Source organism: Apus apus, chromosome Z (genome assembly GCF_020740795.1).
Source record: "Apus apus isolate bApuApu2 chromosome Z, bApuApu2.pri.cur, whole genome shotgun sequence".
NCBI classification, from domain to species: domain Eukaryota; kingdom Metazoa; phylum Chordata; class Aves; order Apodiformes; family Apodidae; genus Apus; species Apus apus.
Window position 1 is genome coordinate 9,226,925 of NC_067312.1, and position 18,314 is coordinate 9,245,238.

At 43.6% G+C, this 18,314-nt stretch overlaps 1 protein-coding gene across 1 annotated transcript in view; it reads left to right on the forward strand.

Moving 5' to 3' along the window:
• Positions 1–1,331: 1,331 nt before the first annotated feature.
• UBE2R2 (ubiquitin conjugating enzyme E2 R2) overlaps positions 1,332–18,314 on the forward strand; it is a 58,205-nt gene continuing 41,222 nt past the window's right edge. The window contains exon 1 of the mRNA XM_051643682.1: positions 1,332–1,545. Within this exon, the coding sequence (XP_051499642.1) occupies positions 1,369–1,545 (177 nt within the window). The 5' untranslated portion in view covers positions 1,332–1,368. The remainder of the gene's footprint in view (positions 1,546–18,314) is intronic.

Sequence of the window (18,314 nt, forward strand, 5' to 3'; positions counted from 1 at the left end):
CAGCAAGTTTTCTGATGACACCAAGATGTGTGGTGAGGTGGACATGCTGGAGGGAAGGCAGGCCATCCAGAGAGACCTTGGACAGGCTTTAGAGGTGGCCCATGCCAACCTCGTGAAGTTCAGTAAGGCCAAGTGGAAGGTGCTGCCCCTGGACTGGGCAATCCCAAGAATATTTGCAGGCTGGGCAGAGAATGGATTGAGGGCAATCCTGAGGAAAAGGGCTTGGGGGTGTTGATGAGAAGCTCACCAGGAACCAGCAGGGTGTGCCTACAGCCCAGAAAGCCGCTGTGTCCTGGGCTGCATCAAAAGAAGTGTGACCAGCAGGTTGAGGGAGGTGACTCTGCCCCTCTGCTCTGCTCTGGTGAGACCCCCCCCCTGCAGTGCTGTGTCCAGTGCTGGAGCCCCCAACACAAGAAGGACATGGAGCTGCTGGAGCGAGTCCAGAGGAGACCACACAGATGATCAGAGGGCTGGAGCAGCTCTGCTACGGAGACAGGCTGGAGAAGGGAAAGCTCTGGGCAGACCTTAGAGCACCTTCCAGTCCCTGAAGGGGCTACAGGAAAGCTGGGGAGGGGCTTTTTACAGGGGCAGGGAGTGACAGGATGAGGGGGAGCATTTTCAAACCGAAAGAGGAGACTTTTGGATTAAAGGTTGGGCAGGAATTCTTTGCTGTGAGGGCGGCGAGACCCCGGCCCAGGCTGCCCAGGGAAGCTGCGGCTGCCCCAGCCCTGGCAGTGTCCCAGGCCAGGCTGGATGGGGCTGGGAGCAGCCTGGGCTGGCGGGAGGGGGTCCCTGCCCGCGCAGGGGGGTCGGAACCGGCTGATCCTTGAGGTCCCTCCCGACTCAAAAGACTCAGTGATCCCTGGGTGAAAAAAAAAAATAAAAAAAATAAAATGAATAAATAATAATATAAAAAAAAATAAAAATCCTGTGATCTTTCAGGTCCCTCCCCACCCACGCCCGGGTCCTGTCACTCCACATCCCCCACCCCCCCCCCCCCCCTACACCCCCGCCCCCCGGGCCGCCCCGCGTGGGGGGGGGGGGGGGGGGGGGTGTGGAAGGGAGGGGGCGCGCGGCCCCTTTAAGGAGGCCCGGGAGGGGCGGGGCCCGGCGCGCGACGCGCTGAGGTCAGGCGGCCGGCGCGCGCCCGTCACAAAAGGGAAGTGGCGGCGGCGGCGGCGGCGGCGTCCGGCAGCGCGCGGCGGGGCGGGGCCCGCGGGGCGGCGGCGGCGGCGGGAGGAGCGCGGGGCCGGGGCCGGGGGCGGCGGGGCCGGGGGCGGCGGGGCCGGGGGCGGCGGGGCCGGGGGCGGCGGGGCCGGGGGCGGCGGGGCCGGGGGCGGCGGGGCCGGGGGCGGCGGGGGCCGCGCCATGGCCCAGCAGCAGATGAGCAGCTCGCAGAAGGCGCTGATGCTGGAGCTGAAGTCGCTGCAGGAGGAGCCGGTGGAAGGCTTCCGCATCACCCTGGTCGACGAGTCCGACCTCTACAACTGGGAGGTGGCGATCTTCGGGCCCCCCAACACCCTCTACGAGGGCGGGTATTTCAAGGTACGCGCCCCCCCCCCCCCCCCTCGCCCCGCTGCCGCGACGGGCTCCCCCCCCACCCCCCCCCACCCCTTTCCCCCCTTCCCTCACACCCCCCTCCCCGATCCCCGCGGAGTCGCCGCCGGGGCCTGCGCGCCCCCCGCCCCGCACACGGACACACGGACACACACACGGACGCGCACCCCCCTCCTCCGCCTTGCCCGGGCCTCTGCGCCGGGCCGCGGGGCCTGCCGCCGCTGCGCACCCCTGGGCAGGGGGGGCCGGGGCCTGCGGGAGGGCTCGGGAGGCCCCGCCGCCGCAGGTGGTGCCCGGCCCGGCAGGGCCTGCCGGGACCCCTCCGCTCCCCTCGGGGTGCGCTCCGGGGAGAGGGGCCCCGCGCCTCAGCGGCCTCTGCCCTGGGTGTTGGGGAGCTCCGAGGAACGGTAGGTACCTGACGGCAGGGCGTGAGTGCTTCCCTTTCCAGCCCCGGGTCTGTCCTTTTGGTGCTGCTCTCGCTGTAATTTCCAAGGAGGGGGCTTCCCGGCCTTCCCTCCATCCCTGTCACCCGGGAGCATCCTGTGTAGGGTGGCTAATTCGGGGTGAAGTCTGTGTGTTCCTCGAAACTTCATGGTACTTCAGGACTGTTTTTCGTTATTATCTTCTCCACCCCCCCCCCCCCATTTTCCTCTTCTTCCTCTCCAGCCTTTTAGAGCACACCCTTCACAGGGCTGGTGCACTGATGAGTTGATTGGTGAAGGCAGAGAAATGCTTTTGATTCATCTCTCAGCCTTCCTGTTAATAAAAAAAAAAAACAAAACACAACACAACAACTTTTGTGGTTGTTATTTCCCCTCTTGTAAATACAGTAAGCGAGAAATCTGCCACTAGGGTTGCAGAGGGGAGCAGACTTAAATTCTCAAAACAACTGGGGAAGGTGGAGGAAGCACCCATCTTTCTTAAAAGAAGCAATTAAAAGACCGTGGTGCCTGCAGAAGATAAGTTGCATTGGGCATAACCCTTTGCAGTTGATGTCTGCTGGGTCTCTGGAAAAAAAACTGTCCCCTTCAGCTCACTGCTCCCAGGAATTACAACTTCAGTAGTAGTTCCTGCACTTCCCATTTCATGCCCTTCTGCTTCTGTCAAACTGTAGAAATTTTTGGATGATCTCTTTGATTGGCTAACGTGCGTTTTCGGTGCCTCTTGGCCTCTCTGGGTCAGGGTTTAAGAGCTTTGTTCCACAAAACCGAAATAACTTGTAGCTTGGGGAATAATAGATTTGAGTCATGTTCAGTTTGGCCTCATTGTTTTGAAGGAAGGGGGAAGACTTTGGCACAAGGCTTGCCTTTTGTGATGAGTTGGCCAGTTTACTCATGTAGGTGTGATAGGTATATTCTTAGACTCACGTCCATTATTACTTGCCCAGGAAGTTGCTCTAGTCCTGGTAACTTGGTAACTGGGTCATTTTTATGTCCGAACGGTGTGGCAACCTCTTCCTGCACTTACACCATTACTCATCCATTTTTTTCAAAGACATCACAATGGGTCAGAATATTTCTGTTTTGCTGGGAAGTTCTCTTGACTGTATGTTTGTAGTTGTTCCTGGAAAGATGCTGAAGCAGCCGGTGAAAGAATATGGAGATGCGTGTAAACAAGTGTAGATTTAGTCAAGGTTGCCAGGTGCCTTATCTTAGTATGAGTGTGGTATCTTTTTTTTTTTTTGGTATTTGATGTCCTTGGGGTGTTGTGTCTTTCTTCTGAATGATCTTGTGATGGTTGTTTTGAGAGCAGGAGGCAAAGGGTTTCGTGGTGCCTTCCCCCCTCCACACCAGAGGTAATCCCTTCAAGTGACACAGCTGAAGTATGTCCTGTGTTGGTCATGTCTCATTTTTCCTCCATGAGGAGGTGTGCCTGGTGGTGTTTTTTGCTGTTGTTGTCTTGTCAGCATTTTATTTTTGGTGGTGCATCCTAAGTTCTCAGCTATTGCAAAAAGTTGTGTTAGACCCTCATTCTGTCCTTGGGGAGAAGGAGCCTTGTTGTACTGAGAAGTGATCTTGACTTTCTTTGTATTGGGCCTTCAGGCAAACCTTTAGATGTGTTAGACTTGGCTTACTACTGAATCATTTGGTGATAAGGTTAATATCCTAAACTTCATTTGGCTGGTTGACTTATGAGAAATGTTCATAGTACAGGCAAGGTGAGCACCAGCCCAGATCAGAATCCAATTTATTTTTCAGGTTTCTTAGCTTGATGAAATATCTAACTTCATCTTCTTTTATATCTTTAGTTTCCCAAGATTAGGTAAACAGGATTGGAAATATGCAATTACAGGTTTTAACTTTTATTAAACTTTGTGGTGATGAGAGTGGGAATTTTCTTCCACTTGAGGTGTGGTTTGAGAGTAGGAACTGGAGGGAAGGTATAAAGGCTTCTATTTAAGGTGAAGCATAAATATTTTGAGGAAAACCTATGTTTAATGTGACCTTAATAAAGAAAGTGGTAGTGATGGTTGATCTGGAGTACAAATGCTTGATTTGTGCTCATGTAGTTATTGGAGCTGGTAACATCAGCTTTTGACACCTTGTTTATTCTTGGAGATATATGACCTTTCTCTCTGGGCTGTTGAACTAGCTGAATAAACTGAAATGAGGGAAGTGCTCTCTTTGCACCTCCTTGACAGGAGCTACTGCTGTTAAAAGCTGGTTCAACATTTCAACAGATTCTGGTTTCAGCTGCTAATCCTGTAACTCCAGCATTTGATACATTGAAGCAGAAAACATGTCCCCCTGAACCTTTGTTTAAATGGGAGCTTATCAATACTTCAGTGCTGGCTATAACAAAGTCAGAGACTTATTAAAAATTCAAGGACAGCATCCAGGCATATTTTGTCAACTAATACAGCATGTTCAGATCTATTGCAGTACTTGATAGTTAGGACCTCCCAGCTAGATGGAAACGGCAGCAGCCTTCAGAAGCAACCACTTTGTGGAGAGCAGTTTGTATCAACACGGGATAGGAGCAGTCCCAGACCACAAGCCTCAGCTGTGGGATCAGGTGAAAGTGCACATGAATGTTCTACCAAACTTTGTCTTACCTAGTTACTTTACGTAGCTAGGCAGTATGGCCAGGAATAACGTTCTGAACAACCCCTTGCTGAAGTTCCAGATTACCACCCTCAAGGAAGGAGTTGAGTTATTCCGTGCACTGGTTACCTCTTGTTCCTTGCCAACAAGGCAAAAGTACCTTGGGGTCAGGGATGTTGTGTCTTCCAAAGAGCAAATGTCTGTCCCTCAGCTGATGCCAGTTGAACTAAAGTTTGTGGCAGAATCAGTTGGCTTGGGCTACTGGTATTTGATTGCAATAGGTGAACTTTATTTTTGGTCCCTGGCTTATTCAGAGTTTGTTTAATGGTGAAAAGTGGGTAGACCTTGTGTGTCTAAGGTACTGGTTTGCTCACAGCTGATTCAGTTATTAAAGGTTTTTGAGTGACAAAGGGAAGATTTTATTTTCAAAATGAAATGCTTCAAGTCTAGGTCCCAGATAGTGCCAGTTTCTTCTTTCCTAGGAAAGCTGGGAAGGCCGATCTTTAAATTGGACTCCCCTGGGTTATGTGGTAACTCTAAATTGCTCTGGAAACGATGGAAAAGTGTTTTTCTGGTTTTGCAGGCAGTGCCTGAGCAGCAGAGAACCAGATTGTGCCGGTGATCTGCAGAACTACGTGTGATGCAGCCTATATGTCATAGGCATCTTCTGTTCAGCTGAGAGAGAGTTCTTTGCTACAAAGCAGGAGAATTTCTTCACCTTTAATTTTGGCAGCTGATACTTAACTGAAAACCACCACAACAAAGGTCATTAGACTGTGATCTGGTGGTAAGTGCCAGTTTGGATAGATTTCAATGGCATGGTGAAACTGCTGATCAGTGTCACTGTCTCTGCCTTGAAATACAGTGTCTTACTTCAGTGCTTGGCCCTTCAGAGCCTGGAGGCTAATAGACCTCTGCCCATTACTTTCAGAAAGTGATGCTTTCAGGATCCTTGAAGAACTATTAGAAGGTGGTTCCTGATGGCTTACTCAAAGCTCTGGGTGGTGCAATCGCACTTCAGCATCACTGCTTTTGATTACTTTTAAAAAAGGAGATTCTTCTCAATTTTATAGTCGAATGGTATTCTGTGCTGGAAGCCAATCTTTCAGGGAAGGTGCAAGTGAGAAATTAAACAAATAGAAACTTCATTATTGAACACATAGCATTGCCCAAAGCACAGTTTGACCAAGTATGCTGTGTCAAGAAGAGTGTTTAATGTAGAGCAAGAGTCAATATTCAAAGCTCCCTCGGAGGTTATTAAGGCCAGGCAGATGAAAATTAATACACCTAACATGAAAGGAAAAAAGAAAAATTAACTGCATTGTTAGAGTTGCTATTTGATAGTTCTTAAGGCTGTTTATTTCATATAGGGTTTTTTGCTACTTGAAGCAGCAAGTCTTGACACATAAGTTGGAGGGGGGAAGCCCCAAGCATTATGCTTCATTTTCTCAAGTAATTTTGGGGCTAAATACTTGTCAAGGCATTGTTTTCCTTTCTTTTTGTAACTCATGAATCATGTACTGTTTGGGGTTCTGTGTTTAGAGTTCAGCTTCTTCCAAGTGATTTGTTTTGCGATTTGCAATATGTGGGAATAATTTTTTTCAGAGCAGGAAATCAATATGGAACTTGCTTACAGATAATTGATGGTGAGAATAAGCATCATGTTTAAAAGTTTGGTGTTGTAAGCTGCTTCCCAGAAAACATAAGATCAAGCAAGTGCAAGTTTCTTAAGCACTTAGAATTGTGTAACTGATAGAATGTGTAACTCCACAAAAAGTTCTGTGGTGCCAAGGAAGAAGTGATTGGTCCAGTCAGCACAAAAGCTGCCTTCTGCAGGCCTCTGCATAGCAAGCTTTTCTCTTGGTGTACTTAATCCTATGGTTGTTTTGCTTAATATCATGGATGCTAATAAGCAGAGGTTTGATGCAGCAAAGGGATATGGAACTGCAGGTGAATAGAACCTGGCCTTGCTTGCTCTAGCTCCTCTTCAGAGCACACTATCTCTAAGACAGAGTTGCTGCTAAGGTGTCTTCAGACAGGGAGGCAAGAAGCTTCTGATGATGGTTCAGTGATCATAAGCACAGTTACGATCTCTAGCTCTCAGGCCTGGGGAGTGCCTTACTGAAGCCTCACTCTGCTGGTGCACATAGTTTTTTGGATGGTTGTATCTGTGGGCCCCACAGAACCCTCCCAGAGAACTCACCAAGCTTTTAGCCTGGTTCTGGACACCTGGCTTTTCTCAGGAAGCAGCAGACAAGATAATGATGGTAGCTAGCTCCCTGTCCTTTGCCTCGAGCTCCTCTGATCCAGGCAGGGTTATTATGCATGTTAAGATAGTGATTTCCAGTTCTGATACTGCCTGAAAATGTAGCAGCTTGTTCAAGTAGGTCCTGTTGTCTATCAAGAGCATCTGCCATTGGAAGAAGAATGGTCAATCTTTTTGAAAGATTAAGCACTGTCAGTTTGCATTATTTTCCCATTGTTTGGTTCTGTTTACATGGAATGATCCTTGGTTAAAGTAGAATACAGTATTATTTTTTTTCTTGGATAACAATGTGAAGAACTATGCCTCTTGACATTTCTCCATGGTCTGTTCAAGGGACAGTAGCTAAACGCATGTAGATAGCATTAGATCTGGTTGATATAACAGGTATTACTGGAAGTGTTTTCACTCTCGGGTGTTAGAAGATTGTTCATCTTTTTCTTCCCCTGATGAATCCTTAAGGTATTTAGTATAGCAGCGATGTTACGCTAGTGTCTGAGACCACACAACAAGTAGCTTACCAAAAGCTCAAACATGATTTTACCTTTCTGTTTATGAAGTCATGCTTACACTACCTGCTACTGTGCATAGTGAGATACACACAATAGGTATCTTCTCTTGATTAGCACAGTAGGTCTTCTCCATGATGCTCATTTTGCATCTAGAGGGTAAGAACTGTTGGCAGAAACTGCTTGCAGAACCTTAACTCTGATCTTCAGCATGCAGTTTGGCTGTGTGGTTGATGGCTGTCATCAGATATTTGTACTAATGGACAGTATGGACTAAACAGTGGAGATTTTATGTTGAACTTAAATGTAACTGAGTGTGACTCATGATGTAGCAAGTCCTCATAGTTTGAGCTGTGCGTGATCATGTGTGCGTACAAATATGCACATGCACAAAATTAACTTGATATTTCCAAAGTGTGACTTCATTTCTAAAACCTTACTGTTTTATCCCACATGGTGAGTTAGAGGAATTGCAGTTAATTGTACTAGGCTATGTAGTAGTGACTTACTGAGAATGTCTCATCTCACCAGACCAGTTTAATAGTAATAAATTTGGCATTGTGTACCCTCCCCTGATGCAATAGTAACCCGGATGAGCCTAATTGCCTGTCTCAATTTCTGAAATGTTTAAAATTCATAAATATTTGCCCGAAGTGGCCTACAAATGGTAAAAAGCTACAGAGTTGGAATGTGTGTCGAATATTTTGGAATCTTGTTTGACTTGAAGAAATGTGACCCTGAGACTTCCTGTTTGTTTTTAATTGAGGCTGTCAGATGGAGAGCAAGAGCAACATAAAGGAGCTGTCTAAAGTTGACACTTCCAGGTATCATAGTATTTGTGATTAACAGAGGAGGCTGTCTCTCAGGCAGGCTTTGTCTTACTTCTGAAGGTTTTAGTACTTAAAGTATGAAATGTTGTGTTTCCTTTAGTCTGTTTTGTTCTCTTCAAATTATACAAGTCACTTAGAAATTCAGGTAAAAGACTTGTGTTTGGGAACTGAAGCTTAAGTTCTTTGCAGTAGGAACATGTTTGCAATAGGTATGTGACTCTTCCCAAAGTTATGATATGTATCCTAGCTGAAGTATTTGAAACATATGTTCTAATGTTCATTGTAGCAAAGTATTTGGAGGGGTTAAGTTGCAAAATCCTGTGTGTAATTGTAACAGTGTAAGGAGCAGTGTACACCCAGCTGTGCCACTCAGGTCAATTTTTGTGTGATAGACATTTGTCCTTTGTGCAAAAAATTCTTGGTTTTAAATTAATCTATAGACTTCTCTGCAGCTAGAAGGATTTCACTGTCAGATGTAGGCAAAAGCTGAAATAACTTTTGCAGCACCCTCTTTGGCCTTGTCAAAACGTAAGCTGTGCAACTGGGTAGTTTTGAGTCACAATACATTCTGTGAAGTCCCGTTTGCTCTTACATCAAGTCTGCTCATACAGGCCTCTAATTCATGGATGTAAATGGCACTGGTGTACAAGTGTTTGCTTATCTTGGCTAGAATAACTATCTCTAAAGCACTCACCTTTATTAAAAGAATGGGCTTCTAATAATGTATTGAAGAAAACTGAATTTCGTTTCAGGGCTCCTGGTTACTCTCTTTCAGAAGAGTAGTTGTACCCACACTTAGCAGCTGAATGCCTTTCAGTGGTGCATTAAGTAGTATAACTCGAGAGATAAAGGTCTCTTTTGTACCTTTCAAGTGTCTGGTAGCTATTTTCTAAATCAGTTCTAATTTGTCATTCATGCTGTAATACAATGCCATACCCAAATTTTTCAGATGAAGGTGAGTGTTAAAGTGGAAGGAGAAGGGCTTGTCTGTTCTTAATGAGATTGCCACTCCAGTTGGATCTCTGCCTAAACTTTTTTTTTTGTTGTGGCCATAAGTTATTCAAAATGTTAAGCAAAAAAAAGCATTAAGGCTCAACTCTTGTTGAAAACTTAGTGTTCAAGTTCAGTGGATGACAGTAACATTTCTTCTCTTACATAATTCTTTGTCAAGTGACTGTTTCTTGAGACAACCACAGTCATGTTTAAAAAATTCTCTGTAGGAGACATTGTCACTTAGAAGTTCACTGGTCTTTAAAAATATAACTGAAACTAGGCATTTAATATTGCTGTATGATTTACACTGGAGCATATAACAGTGGAAGTTTTGATACCAACATGTGGAATGGGTTTTATCTGTGTCTACCAGAAACCTGAAGGCTTGTGTTTCAAAATTTTACTAATAAGCTTTCTGTGAAATTGAACTTTTTGTGTGTGTGTGTTTGTTTTGTGGTTTTTTTTGTTTGGTTGTTTTTTTTTTTTTGGTGGGGTTGTTTTTTTGTTTGGTTGGTTTTGGGGTTTTTTGTTTGTGGGGAGGTTTTTCACTTGTAGCAGGCTTTAATTTTTGTGGAAGAAGCTTGGCTACCTTTGGCCTGAAATAGCAGCACTACTAGGAGAAGCTGGATAGGTGGGATATACTTTGAGTCTGTAAACATTTGAGCTTTTATATTTTGGAACTGGCTGGATTATTTTTGAAATCTTTTTAATACTGAAGTTTGTTTAGTCCCTTGGAGGATTATCTGCAGATTCATAGAATCCTGGAATGGTTAAGGTTGGAAGGGACCTTAAAGATCATTGGATTCCATTCTCCCTGTTATAAGCAGGGACATCTCACACTAAACCAGGCTGCACATGGTCTCATCCAACTTGGCCTTGAACACCTCCAGGAAGGAGGCTTCTGCAACCTATTCCAGTGCCTTACTACCCTCATGGTGAAGAATTTTTTCCTAGTGTCTATTCTAAATCTCCCCTCTTTCAGTATAAAACTATTACCTTTTGTCCTATCATCAGGAGCTAATGACTAGCCTTGGCAGGGTCATTGTGGAAAGTCACTTGGTGGAGCTCCATTTTAAATGGCAATAATGGCACAGTTTACTGTCTTGAACACATACGATCTATGACTATTCTCCAGTTGGAAAGAGATTGTAGTTGTGTTAGTTACTACTAAGGAGGTATGGGACCAGAAGGTTGCTGGTCTTGGCCACTTCTGGATGTTGCGGAGTAAGTCTGGCTGTCAGTGTTGTTAGAGGTGATACTCTGATTTCAGTGATTCAAAGTAGCCTGCTTAATGTTCCCCTTGGGAAATGATCATTACTTTTCATCGAAGTTGTAGGCTTACCCCATGCCTACTAAGTACTTAGCTGTTTATTTTGGTTCATTTCTTTGGTGAGTGATGCATTCATGCCTGAGCTCTTCGACCAGAGTCCATATTTTGCCTGTAAGGGCCAATTAAATAAAGTGCTGACAATCAACAGAAGCTGTAAAAAGCCATGCTGCTTAATGGTAATGTCTGTGGAGACCATATCTGGGCTGGGGGCTGTAGGTATGTTCTGCCTGTCTTAGCTAATGAGTTGTCTGCTGGGAGTTGCAGGTTTGTTGTTAAGTGGTGGGCCAGATCAGGTTGGGGTATGGGTTGCGGATAACCATCCCAAAGTGTGACATTGCCCGTTTCCTGGCCTTACAGGAATGCAATAAAGTCTTCAGCATGTGCACCATACTTGAGACATTGCCTGCTGTCCCACGTAGGTAATGCCACACAGTGTGGGGTCAGCTCTTGTGCAGTGGCACAAGTATTAAGAATGGCTCTAGTGTGCTTGGCCACAAAAGACTTCTCATTATGATGCTACCAGTTCTCTTCATTTTTCTCATGCCCCTGGGAATCCAAGCCCATGTCAGGTGTCTCCCTCTTCCTTCTCTTCTTATACTGGACTGACTGTACTTTGGGGCATGACTGAGGGCTGACCTAATGTCACCAGGTGTGAGCTGATTAGAGCTCCTGGTATCTCAGTGTTCTGTTTCATCTTCTCCTCTAAAGCTATCAGCTATGTTGAGCATGTGCATGACTTTCATCTATTTCCAAGAGAACAGTAAAGTATTTTTGACCTTCATATTCCTTATGGCCTCTTTAGGGTGGCTAGTTTTTGCTAATAAAATAAAATTGTAAGCTTGGTGGTAGTGCTAGGGCTAGCCTTCTGCAAATTTAGCAAAGCTTTGAGTTTAGTGGATAGAAATAAACTATTGAGGTGTTGGAAGGCTGCATGAATTCTGTATCTTTAATTCTTGTACAAATCAATTAGCTTGTGATCTTGTAGGTGTTTTGTTCAGCATGCATTAGTTCATAGCTGGAGGTATAACCTTTGGGGTTTTTCTTCCCTTGTTTTGTTAAGCATAAAGCAGTGACTTCTGTGCTTTAGGAAGAAGAATAGCTACATTGTGTTTCCTGGAACAAATTCTGTATGAATAGCTGTTTTTTGCCTTGTTATAATCTAAGCCCTAGTCTAAATCTTTTTAGTAAAAAACAAAACAAAACAAAAACACAAAACCCCACAACAAACTGCAGATGGTGTTTTATGGCAGAATAACATGTTGACACTGTGATCAGAAGGGGCTTCAGTCATGTTAGACTATGTGATACATAACTTAGTAATGCAGAAAAACTGAGGATGACAATTTAGGCTGAGCCTACAGCCTACTGTTAATACTTGTTTGCGTGTTGGATTTGGATCTTAATTTACAGATTAATAATTAGATTATGTAAACTTGAAATAAGAGGGTTATGGGACATCAGCTTCTTCTGTCCAGGAAACGTTTGTCTGTTGCTAGATGCATGTATGATCAACCAGATATGATCCTCTACTAAGTAGCATTTGACAGGCTTTCTTAGGTGCATGTTTACTTGAGATTTGTTGGGTAAAACTGTTAAATATTGCTGTGTCACATTTAGTCTGAACTGGAATTGCTACAACCTGCTGTTAGACTAGGTGAAAGGGATACACAATCCAGAGTTCATCATCTGTTAGTCCCTTTGTGTGGTTGAAGCGTGGCACTTGTCGAGAATAGTCTGCAGATGCTACACAAACAGGATGAGAGAGCTAATGCAATCCATTGTTCTAAATCTGTTGGTGAATGTAAGAGGTGTTAATCTGAAGGACATAGGGCTAGGACTGGAAGAGTCATGTAGAAGTAAGGGGACATTATGTAGCTTTACATGGAGCCAAAAGTGTTCTTTGACAGTGGTAAGAGACAGTGTAATGTAGTGAACAGGGTAGAGATTAAAACTCGGATCTGTAATGGGTTTGTATGCATGATCCTGGATAAATCAACATTTTTATATAAAACAGGTGTATCTTATAATAGCATAGTTGACTAAATCTGTAGGTAGAAAGTGTTTTGCTCCTTATAAATAACACATGGGAAAACTTTCTTCCAAAACAAATTCAACGTGTATGTTTACAAGTAAAGTATTTAAATTTGAAAGAGCTGAAGAAAACATCAACTGAGTTGCTTTCAGGCTGCTTAGACACAACAGCAAAAATATTTTTGAAATAAGAACTTCTGCTTATTCCTGGATTTTAAAAATAAAAACCTGAGCAGTTTCCTGAAGTGCCCCAGCACAGATCTTGATGTACTGACAAGTCACACTCCTCTGCACAGACTTTGTCCGTGAGACAGCTGTAGCAATTCTCTGAGAGCAGAAAATAAAGCTGGGTTTGTGTAACTTAACCTGGGGGAGGAGAGGGACATTCCTGTTGTTGAAGAGAAAACTGTCAAGTCAAGGCCTAGGAATGTAGACTTGCTGGGGGAGATGTATACTATGCAGGCTTCACAGTTAATTCTTGGGGTGTATCAGGGATCACCTGGGTAAGCTTCTGGTTGAAAGAGAAAAAGCTATGCCTTGGCTTCCTTGCCCCTTGTCAGAGGGATCTGTACTGCTATCAGAGCCACCTAGCCTTTTTACTTCCCACCTCTTGTACTGCCTTGATTTCTCCAGCTCCTGTGCTCTTCTACTACAACCACCCCAGGTCATCTTTGAAAATCAGGTTCAAAATTAAGCCTCTCTGTGTAGTGAGACCAGCATGTGGGATCTGATGTCAAGTTTGAAATGGCTTACAGATCTGTTGCATGGTCAGGGAAACAGCCTGGCATGGCCCTCCATGAAGCTAACATGTTTGCAGGGCAAGATTTGGTTCTAGTCAGTTAAGATGAGGTTTAAAGTGTATTACTGCATGCCTTCATGTTCTGTAGTCCTTGTCACCCAAAGTGCAATTACTCAGGCTATGCCACAACACTGAGCTTTAAACACATGGGCAGAAAGCCAAATTCTACACTTAGCAAGCACTTTAAATAGAAAACTACAGCACAACTGACCTGCAGGTAGCTTTTATAAGGAAAGCTGATTTTTTTCTAACTACTGGAGACTTCTTTGCTTTAACTATAAATGTGTTGAGAAATACTGCTGTATAATGTTTATTCACTAACATAATTTGTCGTAGTTTAATATTATTGCTATGCAGAGTTTGAGTTTTAGGCAGAATATAAAAGTCTTCTTCAGCTCTAGTTTGGCAACCTTGTATTAATAGGTGTAGTGAAGGGAGTACTCGGGCCTTTCTCCAATGACACTGTGTCAACCATGGCAAGCCACCAAGGTTTGCAGTACTACACCATGGAGTTAATTTCCTCGTGTTCAAGTATGTCTGCATTGCAGCAGTGGCACATTTGGCCTGTCTCGAGCACAGTAGTAGTCTGGTAGCAGCAGTATGATATTTAACACCAGTTGTGAATTGACCCAGCTTACGAGTTGGTTTTGCAGCCCAAGCTTAATCCCACATTGCCATGGTTAGACTGCTACCAATATCCATGCTAACAGATACAAAGCTAGTAGAGTTGCAGCTGTAAATCTGTTTGTAAGTCATAGCAGCGAGGGCCATGAAGACAAACTTGGGAAGCTGTTCTTGTATGCCTTCAGATGCAGGCAGTACAAAGACACTGGTAGCTTTGTTGGTAGAACTTAACCAAACCTGCCTTAACTTGCTGTTGATTTATCCCACCCTTTGTAAGACATAAATTTTGATCAAAGCTCTTGTTGTGATTGAAGCTGTGATGCCTTCTCATTCGGGTCTAACATAGATGGACCAGAGGAAGGTGAGTGCTATGCAGGTCTTGCTTCCCTGCTTCTACTGTTGTGAAACTCCTAGAAATTGTTTTATATATTCTGAGAATTTAGCTTCTTGCAGAGCTCAGCTGAATTGGCCATCAGGTTTCATGGCTTCCATGGCAGGAGAATCTGATGGCTTAAGCCTCACTCAGTTAAAACATGCAAATAGCTGTAAGGATTATCCATTTATTAATGTATTTGTGGAAGTTCTGTCACGTTTTTTAGAAGATAGCTATATGGGCGTGCATTTCAAGGCCTAGCAGAGCTTGATAAATATTGTAAAGAAATATTGAGTCACTCCCTGCTCCTCTTGGTAACAGAAAACAAAATAGAAGATGTCCTCAGTGAGTTATTGGAAGTGACAGCATAGGCATGCATAAACCTGGCTTGGATGTATACCTCTGTGATTGCATCTTCTCCTTCACTGCCTCAGTGCCTTGGAATTTAAGCTATCGGACTTCTTCCAGCTTTACAGGAAGCCTCAATTCTGAGGGTATAATTAAAACAAATCTGTTCCTATGAAAGGAACTTGAGATTCTTAGGACTGCAGATCTCAAAGGCTATTAAAAGTTTTTTCAAAAGCCAGATTTGAAAATGAGTGTTTCTGGCAGCTGATTTCCTAGAAGTCATGGTGAACGGAAGGGAAGCCCAAGATAGATGAGCTGAGGTGCTGGTGTTGATGAAGTGGTTGTCTTGGCAACTGCAGTCACTTAAATATCTCTAGGAAAAATAGCTAATGTTAAGATGGAGAAATGGCGATGGGTTGACAGGAAAACTAGGGGCAATGATCACCTTGAGGTTTATACAGGGAATTGATTTGACTACAATAGGGAGTTGCTGTTGTCTGTGGTGGGATTCTTGAGTGATGTGACCTTCATGGTTCCTCTCTTGTAATGACAGTGTGTCTGGCTGCCTTCTTCCTGCATGAAGCAATATCTTTGGGGAGAAACATAGACCTCCCAGGGTATATTAATTCCCAAAACAGTGGCAGATGGATGTGGTGTGAATTCAAGTACTACAGGAGCACTTCACTTCGCAGGCCCAGCGTTTGATAGTCACACAAATATTGCAGCAAAACTTGGTGCAAAATAAACTCTGCATGTAACCAGATATGTTTATCAGAACTATATTCCATGTTGGAGCAAAACTGAAGAGGCTGCAACTGTCAGGCATTGTTTAAGCCCTTGTAGTGCTTACTGTGGTGAGAAATTGAGACATCATACCATGTGTGTTTTGCTAATCATGGTTGCACATGCTTTTATGGGTAAAACTATTAAGTTTTGGAATCTTTCTTTCCTTTTGGAGCACTTAATTCTCTTGCACGTTTGTACAAAGAACAATTCCCAGAGAAAGCCCTGACTAAATAAAATAAGCAGAGTTTGAGCCAATTGTTTCCTGCTGCCACAAGCATATTTGTAACTGCCAACTATGGCAGGTATTTCTACAGGCATTGAATCTTAAGCAGAACACCAGCTGCTCAGAGAAGTTATGGAAGACTAAGTGTACACATTCTGCCTCTCATCTAATAGCTGATGTCTGATCTTCACTTTGTGTAATGGCTTGTGAAAAGTTGTGGTCAGAAGCTTTGTTCAAATGGAAACTCATAAGCTACTTCTTGGTGCAAAGGGGAAGTAATGAAAACTGGTGTTAGGATCAGCTTCCTAGCATGTTCTTTTTTTTTTTTTTGGGGGGGGGCATTCCTAGGAAAAAAGCTACCCTACAGGTAGAGGAACAGTTACCATATATATATCTGCATATTTAAAAGCTACTTGGCTCTTAGTGGTCAGGATACTAGGCAGATTTGATGTTTCTGTGATTCAGATCGAGTTTGGTGCCCTGGTGGTTTCATTGAAAGCTTCCATCATTTGACCACCTGTTTCTGCTTAGTTGCAGTTTTTAGCACAGGCAAAATCTCTTCCAACTTTCTCTACCAGCAGTGTAAGCCATTGGTACAGTTACAGTTTATTGGACTTCTGAACCCTTGCCAAATTAGAAGGAAGTTTTTCCTGGTGAGTGACATCAGCTTCTACAATACTGAAATGTTAAAGTAAAAAGATTAGTCCCTGATGTAATGTAGATACTGATGGTAGGATATTTTATTCATTAGCAGCTTTTGCTGACAAAGCAATGGCAAAAATTATTATATATATTTTCCTCCTTTCTGGCTTACAAGCTTTTAACCTGTCACACATCTCCCTCTGACCCTTCAAGTTGTTCTTACATTGCAAGTGCTAATCTCAGATACAGAACTTCCTAAGGCTTCTGAAACTTCATCTGACACTGATGAACAGATTAAGATTACAAATCACCACTGAAAGTAGACTGGTAGATTTCCAAATACTTTCTATCATGGACCAGGAATATTTTAAGAGTGAGTGAGTATGAAATGGAAACCTGAATCATGTGATCTGAACTCTGGGAATTCTGTACTTGCAGTGGGCTTCTCTGTTGTTTGGATCTGCTATTCTTTTTATCTGTCTGCTTTCACTATTTTAACAGCTTAAAGTTCTGAAAGGCTTGGTACAATCAAAAACACCCTCCTGTCAAAATGAAGCTTGATACAAGGAGTTTCATAAAGTAGTCTGGGTTTTCTGAAGAGAGCATATGGTAGCTGACACTTCAGCTGGAGATGGCTTGGTAATTAGAGTTCCTTTGTCTGAATACCTCTGCCTTTTCATGGGGCTAATGGCAAATTAAGCTGTTTTCTGTAGATGTGAAAAAAGGCAAGCTGCTAAAAAAAAATTGGTTTCTGTATATTTTTAATTAGCCTGTTAGACTTATACTGGGCTAAAAGCTTGCAGCTGAAAGTATGAGGTCAAAGTGGTTAAACTCTCCTGAAGTAAGTGAGTAGTCCTACCAGTGGTAACACTTCTGAGTGGAGAAGGATCTTGATTCTCTGGCTGAACTGTTTTAGGACCTGTTAGAGACCTTTTGGTGTTGTTTTTTTTCCAGCTTCAGGTAGTAGGTAGTTGCTGAGATCAACAAGAGAATTGCTTACTTAGAGGTTTCATTGTGATGGTCTGGGTGTTTTTTTGTGGGGATCTGGCTTTGACGGTGTGTCATGTCAACTTCTGTGACTTTAATGTCTCAGTTCTAGTTTGTGTTTTAAGCATTCATGCATATAAATCAGCTAATGTTTGGCCTGAGTTGCTTTTATTCCAAGGTAGGTGTAATATACTGTTGAACAAGCTGACTAGAGAAGCTGGAACCCTGAACAAGTGAAATCTAGTTTGATTTTGTTTTTGTAGGCTGATCCTTGGTGTGCTGTAGCTAATAGTTGCTGAAACAATGGATATGGTTTCTACTACTCTACCCTAAGCAAAACAATCAGAACAATTTATCTATGGTATAGTGCCTGACTCCTGCTGCAAGGCTTGGCATTCTTTTAATCCTTTTATAAACTGTTTTATCCTAGGTAATGTAATTGTGGATGTTCTTATTGCCCATATAATGCCTAATCCCTTTTGAATTGGGCTAAAGTGTTGGCCTTAATGTTGCTTAGCAATAATTAGGAAAATACAGGTGGTTTGTGGATTATTTAATTCTTGATCAAACCTTTGAAATTTTGTTCATGCTGACCCATTGCATCTTATGTCTACTGCTGAATGGTGAATGGTATCTTGTTCAGACTGATGTTTGCGTCAGCCTGGTTGCCATCCTTGAGCTCAGGTGCTCTCAAGCTTGTCTTCGGAGCTGTTGTGTTGTGTTACCACTTGATGTGGAAGGCTTTAAGAGTGTTTAATATCCCCCTTCCTAAAGTATGATGTATTTTGTAGGAAGCTTCACATTGACAAATAAAACAAAGCATCTACGTCCCTTTATAAAAAAGGGTTCCACAAACCCTTTTTTTGTAAGCTGCATTACCTGGATCCCAGTCTGCTACTTTCAGTTTAACCACACTTCTTACACGTGGCTGTGAGAAAGGAGAGATGGTAATTGGTGTTCAGATATTGTGGATGT